The 15,807-nt window shown below is 40.1% G+C and overlaps 2 protein-coding genes across 2 annotated transcripts; both read right to left on the bottom strand.

The window, feature by feature from the left end:
• Positions 1 to 904: 904 nt before the first annotated feature.
• Positions 905 to 5,387, bottom strand: LOC147796177 (uncharacterized). The gene is made up of 5 exons (XM_087149069.1): positions 5,082 to 5,387; positions 4,733 to 4,925; positions 4,409 to 4,611; positions 4,097 to 4,285; positions 905 to 3,461 (listed from the first exon to the last, which is right to left on the bottom strand). The coding sequence occupies exons 1-5, from the start codon at positions 5,138 to 5,140 to the stop codon at positions 1,016 to 1,018; spliced, it is 3,090 nt and encodes a 1,029-aa protein (XP_087005195.1). The 5' UTR covers positions 5,141 to 5,387; the 3' UTR covers positions 905 to 1,015.
• A 5,799-nt stretch (positions 5,388 to 11,186) lies between these two features.
• On the bottom strand, positions 11,187 to 14,768 carry LOC110988601 (uncharacterized). Its single transcript, XM_087148459.1, has 3 exons — positions 13,450 to 14,768; positions 12,598 to 12,790; positions 11,187 to 12,478 (listed from the first exon to the last, which is right to left on the bottom strand). The coding sequence occupies exons 1-3, from the start codon at positions 13,506 to 13,508 to the stop codon at positions 11,720 to 11,722; spliced, it is 1,011 nt and encodes a 336-aa protein (XP_087004585.1). The 5' UTR covers positions 13,509 to 14,768; the 3' UTR covers positions 11,187 to 11,719.
• Between the last annotated feature and the right edge of the window lie 1,039 nt (positions 14,769 to 15,807).

Genomic DNA, 15,807 nt, shown 5'->3' with positions numbered 1-15,807 from the left:
TGTTTTAAGCTTCTTCTAGGGCTGATGACAAGTTTAAATAAGTAGAAATGCACTCCAAAAATATCTTTTAAGTTGAAAGATTCATATTGAAACTTGCAACATGATTTCATGATGTCATAGTCAACTTGTATTTTGCACAAGTTTGAATAACAAGGTTTCGCATTTGAATGAAATTTTCCTTTCCAAAGAAGTCAAATTATTTTATGAAGATTTTCCCATAATTGTTTCTAATGCATGTAGCTTCAAGCTTCTTCAAGTACTGATGACAAGATTAATTAAGTGAAATACAATCCAAAGTAAAACATCTTGTAAGTTAAACATTCAAACTGCATCTTGTGACATGATCACTGAATCATTGTCAAATATTGAATTGATGTTTCTACGATTTGATTTTCATACTAGTTCACAACAACTGATGTTATAAAAAGTTCTATAACACTACCCACTGAAATGATGTGGATTCATTCCCATGATTTTGAGTATCTGTGGTTGAAAACTGAAGACTTTTGGTATTTCAGTTTTCTTCTTCCGTTCCTATTTTTATGTCAATATTTCAATTTGGCTTAAAAAGAGACATTCCCATCAAACACAAATCAGCCTACTTATTTGATATTAGCGATTGCTGTCAAGTCGATGTTGTTGACTGTCAAAATATCACCTATCATTCTGGAAAGTCCACAATCTGTGAATAAATATTTTTAAACCGGAAAGCAGGTTTTCAAAATTTCTTCACCATTTCACAACAAAATATTGTGTCACATGCTCCCCTTAAAATCTATCAAAGAAGGATTGCAAACTGAATTTGATTATCCCCCAAAACAAGGACAGTAATGCTTGAAGTGTGACATGCACGTATGGTGCATGTATGAAACTTGAATATCAGCTAAATATCTAGATTTCAAAATATTAAACTTACTGGCATTTTGAAATCCACTAATATGCCACTGAGAAGATTACCACAGATGCTGAGATTCTGCATTACAAGTAACGTGTGATGAAAGGTCATCGATCTAGTTTACTGACTCAATGAGTGAGGAGTGGCCATAGATGCACTGGTTCTCTTGTCACTATGTCTTTTCATTACAGTCACTACAACAGCCTTGAGTGTGTCCAAGATGACAGCCTGGATGACAATGGCAGTGATGGAAGTTGTCACCCACTCCCACAAAGTACGCCAGCAGACACCATGGAACGATGACACAGACCACAGTGTGGCAAATATACAGGATGTAATCAGGAAGATCTGGACAAGTGCTGCTAGAATTGAAAAGCAAGATCTGACACAGTGCTTGCTGGATGCGGTTGGTTTGATTTCAGACAAACTTTGGTTCCCTTGAGATATGTCTTGCTTCCCATTGGCAGAATCTTTACTGATGATGATGTCATTCCTCAAGGAATCTGTATCCGAGGCAGACAAGGTGGATGAAGATTGAATACCATCCATGGCGACAGCGGAGTCAGAGTTGGTGCTGACGGGCAGTCTGGTAGTTGGTTCCTCGCAAGGTCTGATTTCAATGGTGCTCACTTCGTTATTGTTGTTCTCATTTGTGCAGTCGAGGCCAATCATCTTTCTCTCAGCTTCCTCTTGAGCTGATGTGATGCTGCTCCAGCTGCCTGAAGATGAAAAGCTTAGAGTATCCAGCTGGTTTTTGATCACTTGACTCGGTGTCAGGAAAATAGATTCACAGAAGATGCCTGTGGATCTTGTTGCACAATGGTTATTAGCCGCAATTACGTTGGTCTCACTGTCAACAGACGGGACAGTTGGCATGTGAGTCAGATAAGTCTTCATGACAGCAAGCATTTCAGCTTCCTTCACCTTGTACTTGGCATCATTCTCCTTCTTTGACTTTGAGCAGAATCCTTTCAGCCACTTTCTCAATCTGAAGCAGAAAGACTTGTGGTTGATATTTTTCTGTACAGTCACTTCTGGCATTTCAAATTCTATGGGCAAGTCCACAATGTAGTCTGAACCTGTCATTGGACTGTGTTGATGTGTCTCCTGCTTGTAAGGTGTCGTGTGTTCTTTCTTCAACAGGCCAGATATAGATGTAGCTCTTGTGATAGAGTCAGGTTGCTGTCTTGACAATTTCTTCAGAGGTGGTGTAGATGGAGCAATGCAGCATTCATCCCAACTACCAACAGCGTTGTTTGATCCTTGGACATTATAATCCTCTGGCCATTGGTATGAAGTAACAGATGAATTTGTGATGCTTGCCAATTCACTCATATCAGTGCAGCTCAAAGATGATGTTGAAGAGTCACTGAGAGCAATTGTAGACCAGGAGTTGTTGGTGAGGGGAGTAACATTGGTCAGAGTGCTGCTTATGCTCTCCTCGCAATCCAAACTGGAAATACTGATGGAAGAACTGGAGAAACTAGTCTTGGTAGTCAGAGAACAGGTTGAGCTACACACTGAATCAAGACTAGAGCTGGAGTTGGCAGAACCAAGATGATACAAGCCTTCAGGATTACACATGTTGTATGTGACCGAGGCAGTTTCTTGTGAACAACCAGCTCCTGGGTCGTAGTATTTGCTCCCTGCGGTCCGATGACAAACAGCACACCTGTCGAGACAAGTTAACTTGTGATGGCATTCAAGCTGGTCAGCAGCACTGATAGATTGGGAATCTCCATAGATATTTTTGCAGATATTGGTTCCCAAATCACTGTTGATGCTGAGGCCTGGTTTGATATCAATGCAAGAAGGGATACTGGAGATGACACACTGATTGGCAATGTTGTTGCACAAAGTTGTCATATCAGTGTTCTGTTGCTGGTTACTCTGGTCAGTTGGTCTTGTTCCCTGCCACAGCATATCTGGAGCACTGACTGACTTTTGAGGGAACTTGTCTTTGACATGCTCAGTATAGCCATCACTGTTGCTGAAGTGGCTTGAGGCAAACTGAACTTTCTTCAGCTGAGAACTGTCGGTAGTTTTCTCAAACAAGTTCTTGCTCTGTTCCACAGGAAGTGCAGCAGGTCGACCACAAGATGACAGAAGGGTCGGAGCAGTGCGGCAAAGTAATTCGATCAGAATGAGAAAAGGGAAAAGCACAGCACTCACCCCCGCTGCCTTGATCACCACACCCATGGTGATGTCAAATCCCATGGGACTGACCACTACAAACTCTTGCAGAGATGGCTGCAAAAGTGGCTCTGACATCAACCGCACTGCAACCATGGTGTAACTGATGCAGGTAAACAAGCAGGTGATGCGACGGGATCCGGTGAAGTTCCCCTGATGCCAAGGTGTAAAGGCAGAGGTCCAGAGAGAGCCATTCTTGAAGTAATAAGCGATGTAGTTGACCCTGGATGCAGGCTGAGTGGTGTAGAGCAGCAGTGGAAGGATGGTAGTGATTCCTTGGTCTGATGATGATATACCAGCGCTGCTTGGACCACAGCCAGAGATGTAATGATCCTGGGTCTTGGTATCCATGACATGGATGTTTTTGATCTCACTGCAGAAGAGAAAACAGTTTGTTTTGTTTATTTTTAATACAATTGATCATTGTTGTGATTTTGGTGAGTTCCATGAAATTTTGAGAGAAATCATAACTGTATAAGATATCACTTTGCATGCAACACAACATCTCAATATTGTTTTTGAAGTTTTCTCGGAAAAGACCCCTTAAACTGTGTCACTAATCAATTGGTTGCAGTGTCCAACCGTAACTAAAAATTCATGTTATGACAAATTCGTTAGTTACTGCCAAGTAATTTACTGAATTATGCAGTATTATTGAAAAAAACACACTTTGAATGATAACTCCCTTGCACAGTGTTACATATGCATAACTCACGGATGAGATTGGAAGAAAAAGAAATATCCATGAAAAAATAACCAGGGGTTTTGAGAGCCCTTCACGGAGGGTGTGGGGTATACATTTGTATATGCTTTGAAAAATCCTGAATTCGATAAAAATGCAAGCAAATCTTACCACTGACTTAATGACCTGGTTGCAAATTCAATTCAAGTTGCAATCCTTGCAATGGCATATTCTTTAGTTGTGTCTCAGCACATAGTTCTGAAATAAAATATGTTTCAGTATTTCGTTTCTAAAGGAAACATCCACAAAGTTAAGAACAAACTCACTTATCACATGCCCTGTCGATGATTCCTCGCAGGCAGGCTCCAATGTTGGAAGATGGAAGCAGCCTGGAGTTGAATTCACCACCCATTGATGGGTATTTTGTCTCCACGGCGACAAGCTTACCGATGGAGCGAGGCATTGTCAAAGTCTTCTGTTCTGATTTCTGTCCTAGAATCAGGTCAAAAGACAACCTGCAGAAAAGTGTACAACCAACAATAGGAATTAAGTTGGGTTGCTGTTCAGACAGACCACACCACAGAATACCACATTTGAGAGAGAGTGACTTTTTGGCCTTTATATAGTAATCAACTCACCAGTCGCTGAAGCCAATTGTTCCTTGGAGTCTCACAAGACGTGGGTTTTTGTTTGCACCAGGTGATTTGTGCAGTGAACACCAACGCAGGAATGAACCCCAATGTGAACGGCCAGCATAGTCTACGTCAATGACGTAGGCGCGTTCCTTTCTGGCCCTATTCCCCCGGATGTGGCAGGGAGATGGTGGGCTGGAACGTTTGCTCTGAGACAAAGAAAGGAACCACACATTTTTTGATGAGAAAGGAAATAAAGATGTGGAAAGATAACTTTGCAATAATGTTGGGAGAGAAGCAAATCGAACATTACCAAGCTATGATTCCTACCTTGTGCTTGCATGCTTGTCTGAGATCTTGCAGAAAGGCCAAAAGCAGAAGCAGTCCAAAGCCAGCAGCTATTGGTACTGCAGAGATGAAGACGATGTCAAACAAGTCAACAGTTGACGGACAGTCTTCAGGCAGGGCAGAGGTAGAAGGACTACCCTGGGAGGGACCCGGGATGGTGCTCAGGGTCACAGAACTAGAGAAGAAAGTAGACAGTGTTTATGTGTTTACGCTTAAAGCAGTTGCAAGCTTAAAAGCAATAACATGCGTAGGCCTGCCTTTTTTCATAACCATAGGCTCCGTAGGCTATCGGTAGAAAAATCTAAATATACACGAAAGCGACTCTTCTTACCTTACAGTCTCGGTGACTGAAGCCCAAAGAAGTACAGCAATAATCGAGAAATATCGCATTCGCAACGAAGTAATTTCTCACGAAGAAATAAGGCGTCTACACTCAAAGCAAAGCGTAAACACAACTGATGTTTCCATGGTTTGCGCTCAATTTTATAGCGGAGGAGCAACATAGCAACCTACACGTGACGTAATAATCATAACTCTGGCCAAAATGTACTCTTTCACAACTTCAAGTAATTTGTTTTCATTAGAGTATTATTCTAACTCAATTTTGTGATGACCAGAATGTACGAAACTACTGTTGACCTTTATCAGTAAATCAGCACTCCTTAACATCAAACTGATGAATTTAACTCTTGAACACAATTAGCCTAAGGCTAAATCGCTTTGTGAAAATTTTCGAGAAAGAAAACTTTTCGCATTGAATTGTGGGAAAGTCTTTCTGAGAATGTCAGCAGAGGGCGCGCTTGCACACGAGCAGTGCAGAAAGCTGCGGAAAAAATCAGTGCATATTGGTAGGATTAAGGGAAGGGATGTAGCCAAGTTCACAGTACAACAGACAGGAGACCTGAAGGAAAGCTAATAGAGGCAAAATCAGGGCTGCACAAGAAATAAAATGTACTGTAAAATACAAAAGATAAAATAGATCTTGCAAAACTGGAATGTTAAATTACGAATTACACAAATAGGTGACAAAGTATATTATTAAAGTGTTCCAAATTATTCCCCAACCGACTGTTAACCCGACAAGTTTTTCAATTATCTGACATCGGATGGCACTGGAAGCAGAAGCAGGGGGAACAAGGGGCCACCTTTTTGACTGAGGGACTTAACCCCCCTCTTTTACAGGTCCTGTAATGGGGATGGCACCTTCGTTTAACTGATCCTCCTCTGCAGCCGATTTCCTCCATGCTGTCAAAATTGATCAGGTGTGGTCAAAGGCGGATCCACAACCGAATTTTCCGGGAGAGGGCGGCCAACATGCTTTGGGGAGAAGAAATAGACCGAAAAGATTTGATGCAACCATTATGTCTTTTCTGAGGGATAAGGCAAAATTTGGATGTTTTGCACACTTTTGGAAGAGTCACAAAATATGAAGGGCCTAATTCTATCCTATAGCTGCATCTTTCTCAAAGGCAAAACAGAAGAGAAGGAAAAGAGACCAAAAAAGAAAACAAACAAACTACGCTTTCTCTGATATTGTTTCACAAAGAAAAATCTGGGGATCTGCTTTGGATCCACATTTGGATCTATACATTATTTTGGGTTCACTCACTTTGTGTATTAGGCTTGAACGGCATTGTATGCAAAAATAAATACATGAATATTGATAAAATTATATTCAGTGGTTTTCTAAATGTAAATGCATGTAGAAGAAATGTGATACCAAAGTTCCATTGAATTGAGGAGAAATACAAAACTCTAATTTTTTGTGGGGTTATACTTTTTTATTTATATTATTATTGTGTTCCATATTATTGACTATGCGCATATACGCACATCAAAGTTTTGACAGTTTTGACAGTCTCAGAATAAAAAAAAATCGGCTCTTTGCGTTCGAAATGATGGAGAGCATCAACAAATTTGAGGGAAAGACCTTTAAAGTACAAAAACTAAGTTTCATACTCTTTAGAATTAATGTTTCGAAGTACACGTTGTGATATATTTGTCTATGTGGCAAGTGATGTGGGCCGATTACAGGTGTTTTGATCTTTTTGACTGCATAAAACGCAGATTTGATTATTGTCCGATCCTTCCCAACGTGTGTACATTTATGCACTCTTTTTGTCCTGAAGTGAAAATACCAGATCTCACTGTGCACATTTGTAGTTGAAATTATCAGGTAGGCATGGGGGGCACGTACTTCCATTGGAGCGCTTGAGTCTCGGCCAGGCCTTCCATAGTTACACCATCTGGCTTGCTTCCAATGACAGGGGGACGTCGATAGACTCGATGCCTCTAAGATTAATCAGTAACGTGTGTTGTGCTTGGATCCATGTCAGTTTGTGAGATTGTACTGATATTTATTTGCTTGGACTCCACAGCTTGATTGGCTCATAGAGGGTCTTTGGCAGACCCATGATGGAATCATGATAACCGATTTTCCCTATTAAACTCCAGTTTGTGCAAGTTGCATTTTCTTGTAAGTTTTAAATGCGTAGCGGGCATAATATGAAAATTATGGCACCTGCTTACATTATTTATTTGTTTACTAGTTTACGCCATTTTATTGTCAACCAACCAGTGGAGATTAGTGCGTTTCCAGCTAAGCTAGTGGAAAGTTTTTGCACCCTGTGCGAAAATACAAATATCCTAAATCTAAAGGATACATATATTTAGAAATGACAAGAAAAACCCAGGGATTCTGTTAACAGAAGATAATTATTAGTTAACAACAAAAACAAATAAAGGGCCTAGCTCGAAGTTGTGTTGAAGTTGGGGATGACTTGTCCTGGCTTCAATTGGAAATAAGCCGGGGAGCTTGCAGTTAAAGGACTTGTAGTTCAAGGGGGCTTGAATGAATTCTGAGGATCGTTGGTTACGTGCAGATGGTGTGCAGGGCTCGATTGCACAGTCTCTCCTTCCCCGGCCTGAGTAAATCAGGCGTGTGGGACACAACTCATGCGACTCCACTCCAAGTCACTCACTGTCCAGCAGTACATACAGCTCAATAGGCTCACTGATGTTTACCCTAGTGACCGGAAAGATTTGATGCAACCATTATGTCTTTTCTGAGGGATAAGGCAAAATTTGGATGTTTTTGCACACTTTTGGAAGAGTCACAAAATATGAAGGGCCTAATTCTATACTAAAGCTGCATCTTTCTCAAAGGCAAAACAGAAGAGAAGGAAAAGAGACCAAAAAAGAAAACAAACAAACTACGCTTTCTCTGATATTGTTTCACAAGAAAAATCTGGGGACCTCCTTTGGATCCGCCTCTGGATTTATACATTATTTTGGGTTTACTCACTTTGTGTATTAGGCTTGAACGGCATTGTATGCAAAAATAAATGCATGAATATTGATAAATTTATATTCAGTGGTTTTGTAAATGTAAATGCATGTAGAAAAAAGGGGTTACCAAAGTTCCATTGAATTGAGGAGAAATACAAAACTCTAATTTTTTGTGGGGTTATTCTTTTTTATTTCTATTATTATTGCGTTTCCATATTATTGACTAGTTCCTTGCATATGCACATATACGCACATCAAAGTTTTGACAGTTTTGACAGTTTCAGAATCAAAAAAAATCGGCTCTTTGCGTTCGAAATGATGGAGACCATCAACAATTTTGAGGGAAAGACCTTTAAAGTACAAAAACTAAGTTTCATACTCTTTAGAATTAATGTGTCGAAGTACACGTTGTGATATATTTGTCTATGTGCCAAGTGATGTGAGCCTACTACAGGTGTTTTGATCTTTTTGACTGCATAAAATGCAGCTTTGATTATTGTCCTATCCTTTAAGTTCCCAGCATGTATACATGTTATGCACTGTTTTTTGTCCTGAAGTATAAAATAACAGATCTCACTGTGCACATTCGTTGTTGAAATTATAAACTGGGATGCAAACAGCAGGGGCAGTTCATCGACTGAGCAAGACGAAGTTACGCGATATTGCAGCATAATCCTAGCATTTCATTCTAGCACTGTGTTGGCTGAAACAATGCATGCATATAAACAGTGGATCGGGGGGCATGCTTGACATATGCCCCCTCGCCCTACTTTATTCTTTGGAATGGCGAAACATAAAATCTTGGTATCTTGGTTGTTGAATAATATCGAAAATTCTCTCTGCAGAAATGCCCACTTTTTCAGGCTCACTTCCCCCTTAAATTCCTTAATTACTAAATTGAAGCCCCCTCCCCCAAGAAATTGTCCATGCCTGATCTGCCTTGATATTAGAAAACTTACCTGAAGCTGATGCTGAAATTATCCTCCCTTCCCGAAGGTACTATTTCATTTTAAAGGAATACATCACTTGGTATTTTGATGGAACTTTCTACAGCAATTGAAAGAAGGCCTTTTTTCTCGAAAAACCAAAACTTTGCTTTATAGGCCTACATGTACTGCACGCAACTTTACTTTCTGGGGGCTTGTTCAAGGGTGTAAACATAACTAAAGTGAAAATATCCACGGGCAATCAGGGAGCATGCGTTTTTTTCAAGGGTTATGCACTGAAAGCAAATGAGCGGTTCCATGTACGTATACTGTGTTCATTTCATAGGTTCAAATTGTGGAAAAGGTAGGCATGGGGGGCAGGAACTTCCATTGGGGCTCTTGAGTCTCAGCTAGGCCTTCCATAAACACACCATCTGGCTTGCTTCCAATGGCAGGGGGACGTCAATAGACTAAATGCCTCTAAGATTAATCAGGAACGTGTGTCATTTCAGTTTGTGAGATTGTACTGATATTTATTTGCTTGGATTCCACGGTTTGATTGGCTCATAGAGGGTCTTTGGCAGACCCACGATGGAATCATGATAACCGATTTTCCTTCACTGCAGTTTGTGCAAGTTGCATTTTCTTGTAAGTTTTAACTGTTTCTAGAAAAACAACCGACGATGGCAGCATCTCACAGCGCCAGAAAAGTTCCTCCTTTCCTACACAAGAAGTGTTATTTAAAGTTTCATTTTGTGTGTGCGAGTCAACAATTTTCAAACCAGTAAAAGAGTTCTCCACTCCTTTTTATCAACGTTCCTCTTTGTGGTATGAGTGACTTTTAATCTGGATATTCATAAAACACAGCGACAGAGAAACAAACGAGTTTTTCTTGAATTTTATTTCTCTCCTAACTAGCCCAATGATTTCAATTACAGTTAATAAAATGTACCTCATTATATTTCAAAAACCTGTATTTGTAGCTTTATCTGATGACCTGAAAATGTAGTATAATACATAAGATATAAGATAAGAATTTATGTTGAGGGTATATAATTCACCTAGAATTACTCACTAGGAGTGTTCCTTTTAGTGCATTTGTCACACTTCCTATGGCATTGTGTTCTTGTCAGTACAGTGTGCAGAAAACACTTCAAACTCATATGGCCCACCTTCCTCCATGCATGGCCCATATCCTGCCTCTATAAAGTTTTACCTAAACATCATTCCTTGGGACAAAGCCCACATGTGCGCAGACCTTGTTTCCTAGCTTGAGACTTGTCTCTCATAAGTAAAAAAAACACACATCTGTCCTACTGATCTGGGCCAATAAACTATCCCAGGCTAATCTGGCTATACAGTGATGAGTCATCACAGTCCATGTGGGAGTCCATGCCACTGTGGCCAGAGTCAATGACCCTTCCATGTGGTCACTGCTGTGCACTCTCTACACATTATCCAGTATAATACAGGTGTGACACAAGGCTCAAAAGTTTTACTATCTTCTAACTTCCAATTTCTTCTGCTTCTTACTAATTCAGTTGCAACAATTGTTTCAAGATGATTAACTTTCAGGAAAGCTTTGTTACAATGGAATACATCTACAGTCCAACGTTCACCCCAGATCAGAATACATGTAAGGCCGACTCTGATCCAGTGTTTCAAGTCTGGACATTCTCCAGAATAGAAATGGTACAGACTTCATCTACATTTTAATAGCAATGCATGGCAAGTTCGTCTACATTTATGTAAAGTCCAAAACCTTATATACTTTGGATCCAACATCAACTAGTCCATTGCCAAACAAATACAAGAATAGAGGCAATAATGTTGTAGCTTTACATACCAAACTATTATCATAAAAAGCTATACTTGACATAAAACAAAGAACAATGTAGAAAAGAATCAATAAAACAAGAATTGAACTTGAAACATACCTGTGGACAAAGGGCAGAGAAGGACACTTGCTGATTGTGGGTTCACTTAAGTCTGCCTCAAGTGACCAGCACAGTCAACAGAGCAAACATCCTGTCCTTTGGGTTCTACCATAAGTCCAGGGGTAGGGCCACTGAGTAACTTTAGGACTGGTCCGTTTCAATTTTAGGGGGTAACAAATTTCTCTATCCTCTACAAGAATACATAAAAAGCTTGAGATTGTTTTACAAATTTGAACAATATGATTTTCCATTTGAATGAATTTTTCATGTCCATAGTAAGACACGTTATTTTTTTATTCGATTTATTTTTCGCAAGACGCTTTCCAGTGCACGTAGCTTTTAAGCTTCTTCAAGTGCTGATGACAAGATTAATTAAGTAGAAATGCACTCCAAAAGTATCTTTTAAGTTGAAAGATTCACATTGAAACTTGTAACATAATTTCAGTGTTACCTTATATTGAATCATAGTCATAGTCAACTTGTGTCTTGCACAACTTTGAATAACAAGTTTGAATAACAAGGTTTCGCATTTGAATGAAATTTTCCTTTCCAAAGAAGTCAGATTATTTTTATGAACATTTTCCCATAATTGTTTCTAATGCATGTATTATCCACCAAAACAAGGACAGTAATGCTTGAAGTGTGACATGCACGTTTGGTGCATGTATGAAACTTGAATATCAGCTAAATATCTAGATTTCAAAATATATGTAACTTACTGGCATTTTGAAATCCACTAATATGCCACTGAGAAGATTACCACAGATGCTGAGATTCTGCATTACAAGTAACGTGTGATGAAAGGTCATCGATCTAGTTTACTGACTGAATGGGTGAGGAATGACTAAGGATGTGGTGGCTCTTTTGTCACTATGTCTCTTCATTACAGTCACTACAACAGCCTTAAGTGTGTCCAAGATGACAGCCTGGATGACAATGGCAATGATGGAAGCTGTCACCCATTCCCACAAAGTATGCCAGCAGACACCATGGAACGATGACACAGACCACAGTGTGGCAAATATACAGGATATAATCAGGAAGATCTGGACAAACGCTGCTAGAATTGAAAAGCAAGATCTGACACAGTGCTTGCTGGATGTGGTTGGCTTGATTTCAGACAAACTTTGGTTCCCTTCAGATACGTCTTGCTTCCCATTGGCCGAATCTTTACTGATGATGATGTCATTCCTCAAGGAATCTGTATCCGAGGCAGACAAGGTGGATGAAGATTGAATACCATCCATGGCGACAGCGGAGTCAGAGTTGGTGCTGACGGGCAGTCTGGTAGTTGGTTCCTCGCAAGGTCTGATTTCAATGCTCACTTCGTTATTGTTGTTCTCATTTGTGTGGTCGAGGCCAATCATCTTTCTCTCAGCTTCCTCTTGAGCTTCCTCTTGGAGTCTCACAAGACGTGGGTTTTTGTTTGCACCAGGTGATTTGTGCAGTGAACACCAACGCAGGAATGAACCCCAACGTGAACGGCCAGCATAGTCTACGTCAATGACGTAGGCGCGTTCCTTTCTGGCCCTATTCCCCCGGATGTGGCAGGGAGATGGTGGGCTGGAACGTTTGCTCTGAGACAAAGAAAGGAACCACACATTTTGATGAGAAAGGAAATAAAGATGTGGAAAGATAACTTTGCAATAATGTTGGGAGAGAAGCAAATTGAACATTACCAAGCTATGATTCCTACCTTGTGCTTGCATTCTTGTCTGAGATCTTGCAGAAAGGCCAAAAGCAGGAGCATTCCAAAGACAGCAGCTATTGGTACTGCAGAGATGAAGACGATGTCAAACAAGTCAACAGTTGACGGACAGTCTTCAGGCAGGGCAGAGGTGGAAGGACTACCCTGGGAGGGACCCGGGATGGTGCTCAGGGTCACGGAACTAGAAAAGAAAATAGATTGTTTTTGTTTTGACAGCATATACATGTACATGTACCCTACAAGGCTACATAAAAATATGTTGGGCTACAGCTATAGCGAATGCCCTTTTTTCCGATTACACAAAGTTGTTTTAATTTGGTTTTGCTTCCCTTGCCTGTATCTTGTTGGGCATTAGACAAGCTCAGGTTGGACGTTGTCTTTATTTATACTTCGACTGACACAAAGCAATGTAGAAAACGTAGATCATTCACGACGGAAAGCGTGGCATTGCAATAAATTTCCTGCAAAATGCATTGTCCGCGGCGCGGGCGTATATCAGTATAGGCTATAGTAACTTCAACCATGGAGAAATAAAACACATCTCCATTAACACAGCATTTATGGAATTCGTGATACAAGGCACTTGTGAATGACATTTGATCGAGCTGCCTCCGCCAGGTAAAAATGTGAGAAAAAAAAAGTTGAAAAAAATTTCGCATTGGAGGAGGACTTTATACCCTGGACGTCAGTCTTAGTGTAGGCCTAAATGAAGACAACGTCCAACCAACCTGGGCTAGTGCGTACCATTTTTTTTATCACGTTCATAACCTCAGCCTCAGTATGCTACGTAGAAAAATCAAAATGTGGAAGAAAGCGACTGTCATGCATGACTCTTCTTACCTTACAGTCTCGGTGACTGAAGCCCAAAGAAGTACAGCAATAATCAGGCAAAATTGCATTCGAAATGAGGCGATTTCTCACGAAGAAATAAGGCATCCACACTCAAAGCAAAGCGTAAACACAACTGGTGTTTCCATGGTTTGCGCTCAATTTATAGCGGAGGAGCAACATAGCAACCTACGCGTGACGTAACAATCATAACTCTGGCCAAAATGTACTCTCTCACAACTTCAAGTAATTTGTTTTCATTAGAGTATTATTTTAACTCAATTTTGTGATGACCAGAATGTACGAAACTACTGTTCACTCTTATCAGTAAAACGGCACTCCTTAACATTAAGCTGATGAATTTAACTGTTGAATACAATCAGCCTAGGGCTAAATCGCTTTGTGAAAATTCTCGAGAAGGAAAACTTTTCGCATTGAATTGTGGGATAGTCTTTCTGAATGTGTCAGCAGAGGGGCCGTTTTCAAACGAGCAGTGCAGAAAACTGATATCAGGGCAGGATTAGGGGACGGGCCGGTGTGTAGCCCCGATCAGTACACAACAGGCAGGAGAATTCAAAGGCAAAATCAGGGCTGCAAAAGAAATAAAACAGTGTGTAAAATACAAAAGAGAAAACAGGAATGTTGATTCACACAAATAGCTGGCAAAGTATTGTATTACTATGGTTTTACAAATTATTCCCCACCCGACTGTTGACCCAACTAGTTTTTCAATTATCCTACGTGATGGCACTGGCGGCAGATGGGGGGGGGTCACTTTTTTGACTGCGGGGAATACCACCCCCTCTTTTGCAGGTCCTGTAATGGGGATGTCACCTTCGTTTAACTGATCCTCCTCTGCAGCCGATTCCAAAATTGATAAGGCAAGGGCAAATCCAGAACCGAATTTTCGACGGAGGGCGGCCAACATGTTTTGAGGAGGGGGAAATAGATTGGAAAGATTGTATGCAACAGCTATGTCTTTTTCTGGGGGATAAAGCAAAATTTTGTTGTTTTTCCACACTTTTGGAAGAGTCACAAAATATGGTGGGCCTGATTCGATCCTAGCTACATCTTTCTCAAAGGCAAAATAGAAGAGAAGGAAAAGAGACCAAAAACCTTTTTCTCTAATATTTTTTTCCACAAAAAATGGTGGAGGAGCATTCTGCTCTGGTTCCACCTTTGGGTTGATATTTTAGTTTGGGCCTACTCACTTTGTGTATTAGGGTTGAACAGCATTGCATGCATGAATAAATGCAAGAATGTTATTAAAATTATATTTGGTGATTGTGTAAATGTAAATGCATGTAAAAGAAATGTAATACCGAAGTTGTATTGAATTGAGGAGAAATACGATACAATAATATTCTAATTGGTTTTGTGCAGGGGGTGTGTCATACTCTTGAGACTTAATGTTTCGATGTATATGTTATAATATATTTGTCTATGTGTCAAGTGATGTGGGCCTACTAGTGTTTTGATCTTTTTGACTGCATAAAATGAAGCTTTGATTATTGTCCGATCCTTCCCAACTTGTGTACATTTATGCACTGTTTTTGTCCTGAAATGAAAATACCAGATCCCACAGTGCACATTCGTTGCTGAAATTATAAACTGGCTCATGAAAAAAAATACAAGATGATTCAAACTGGGATGCATCGACTGGGCAAGATGGAGTTAAGTGATAGTACAGCATAATCCTAGCAACCAACAGTGACGTGCAACATTGATCTCCATTATAAAGACAATGCGTGGCAATCATAACTCTGGCAAAAAATGTACTCTTTCACAACTTCAAGTAATTTGTTTTCATGAGAAGTTTCATTCTAAATCCATGTCACAATGAACAGAATTTTTGATACTACCATTGTTTATCCGTTAAAAAGGCTTTCGTTGACATTATCATGTGAACTATAATCGTATAACAAAAGTAGCCTAGGCCTAATTCTCGCGGTTGGGATGACGTCACTGTTTTGGTTCTTCTCTCTGATTGATCAATTGGTCGCTATTCTATATTTCACACTTCAAAACTCAAAGGGGCAAAAATAGTGTTGCGTCTATGAGGAAAATCTGAATTAATGACTAAACTCTCAACCTTTTCATTAAATATGCCCAAAATTTCGCTGTTTATGCACTGTGAATATCTTCCACACTAAGGTTTCCACAAAAGGTTTCAGTAATACCTTTATCATGATGCAGCAAAAAATAGGGAAAACATGCAAATGCCTGAATAAAGCAAATGGAGGATTGCCCCTTTGTCCAGCCGCGAGGGCAATAAATGGAACAACCTCCGACCGCGAGAATTCACTTCTTGAGAGAGAAAACCTTTCACATTGAATTATGGGATGGTATAGTCTTTTTTAGAGTGTCACG

Source organism: Acanthaster planci, linkage group LG18, assembly GCF_054643075.1.
Source record: "Acanthaster planci isolate LZ-2023a linkage group LG18, COTS_SCS, whole genome shotgun sequence".
Classification (NCBI taxonomy): domain Eukaryota; kingdom Metazoa; phylum Echinodermata; class Asteroidea; order Valvatida; family Acanthasteridae; genus Acanthaster; species Acanthaster planci.
Note: the sequence above shows the minus strand (reverse complement) of the source record. Positions and strands in the feature narration are given on the sequence as shown.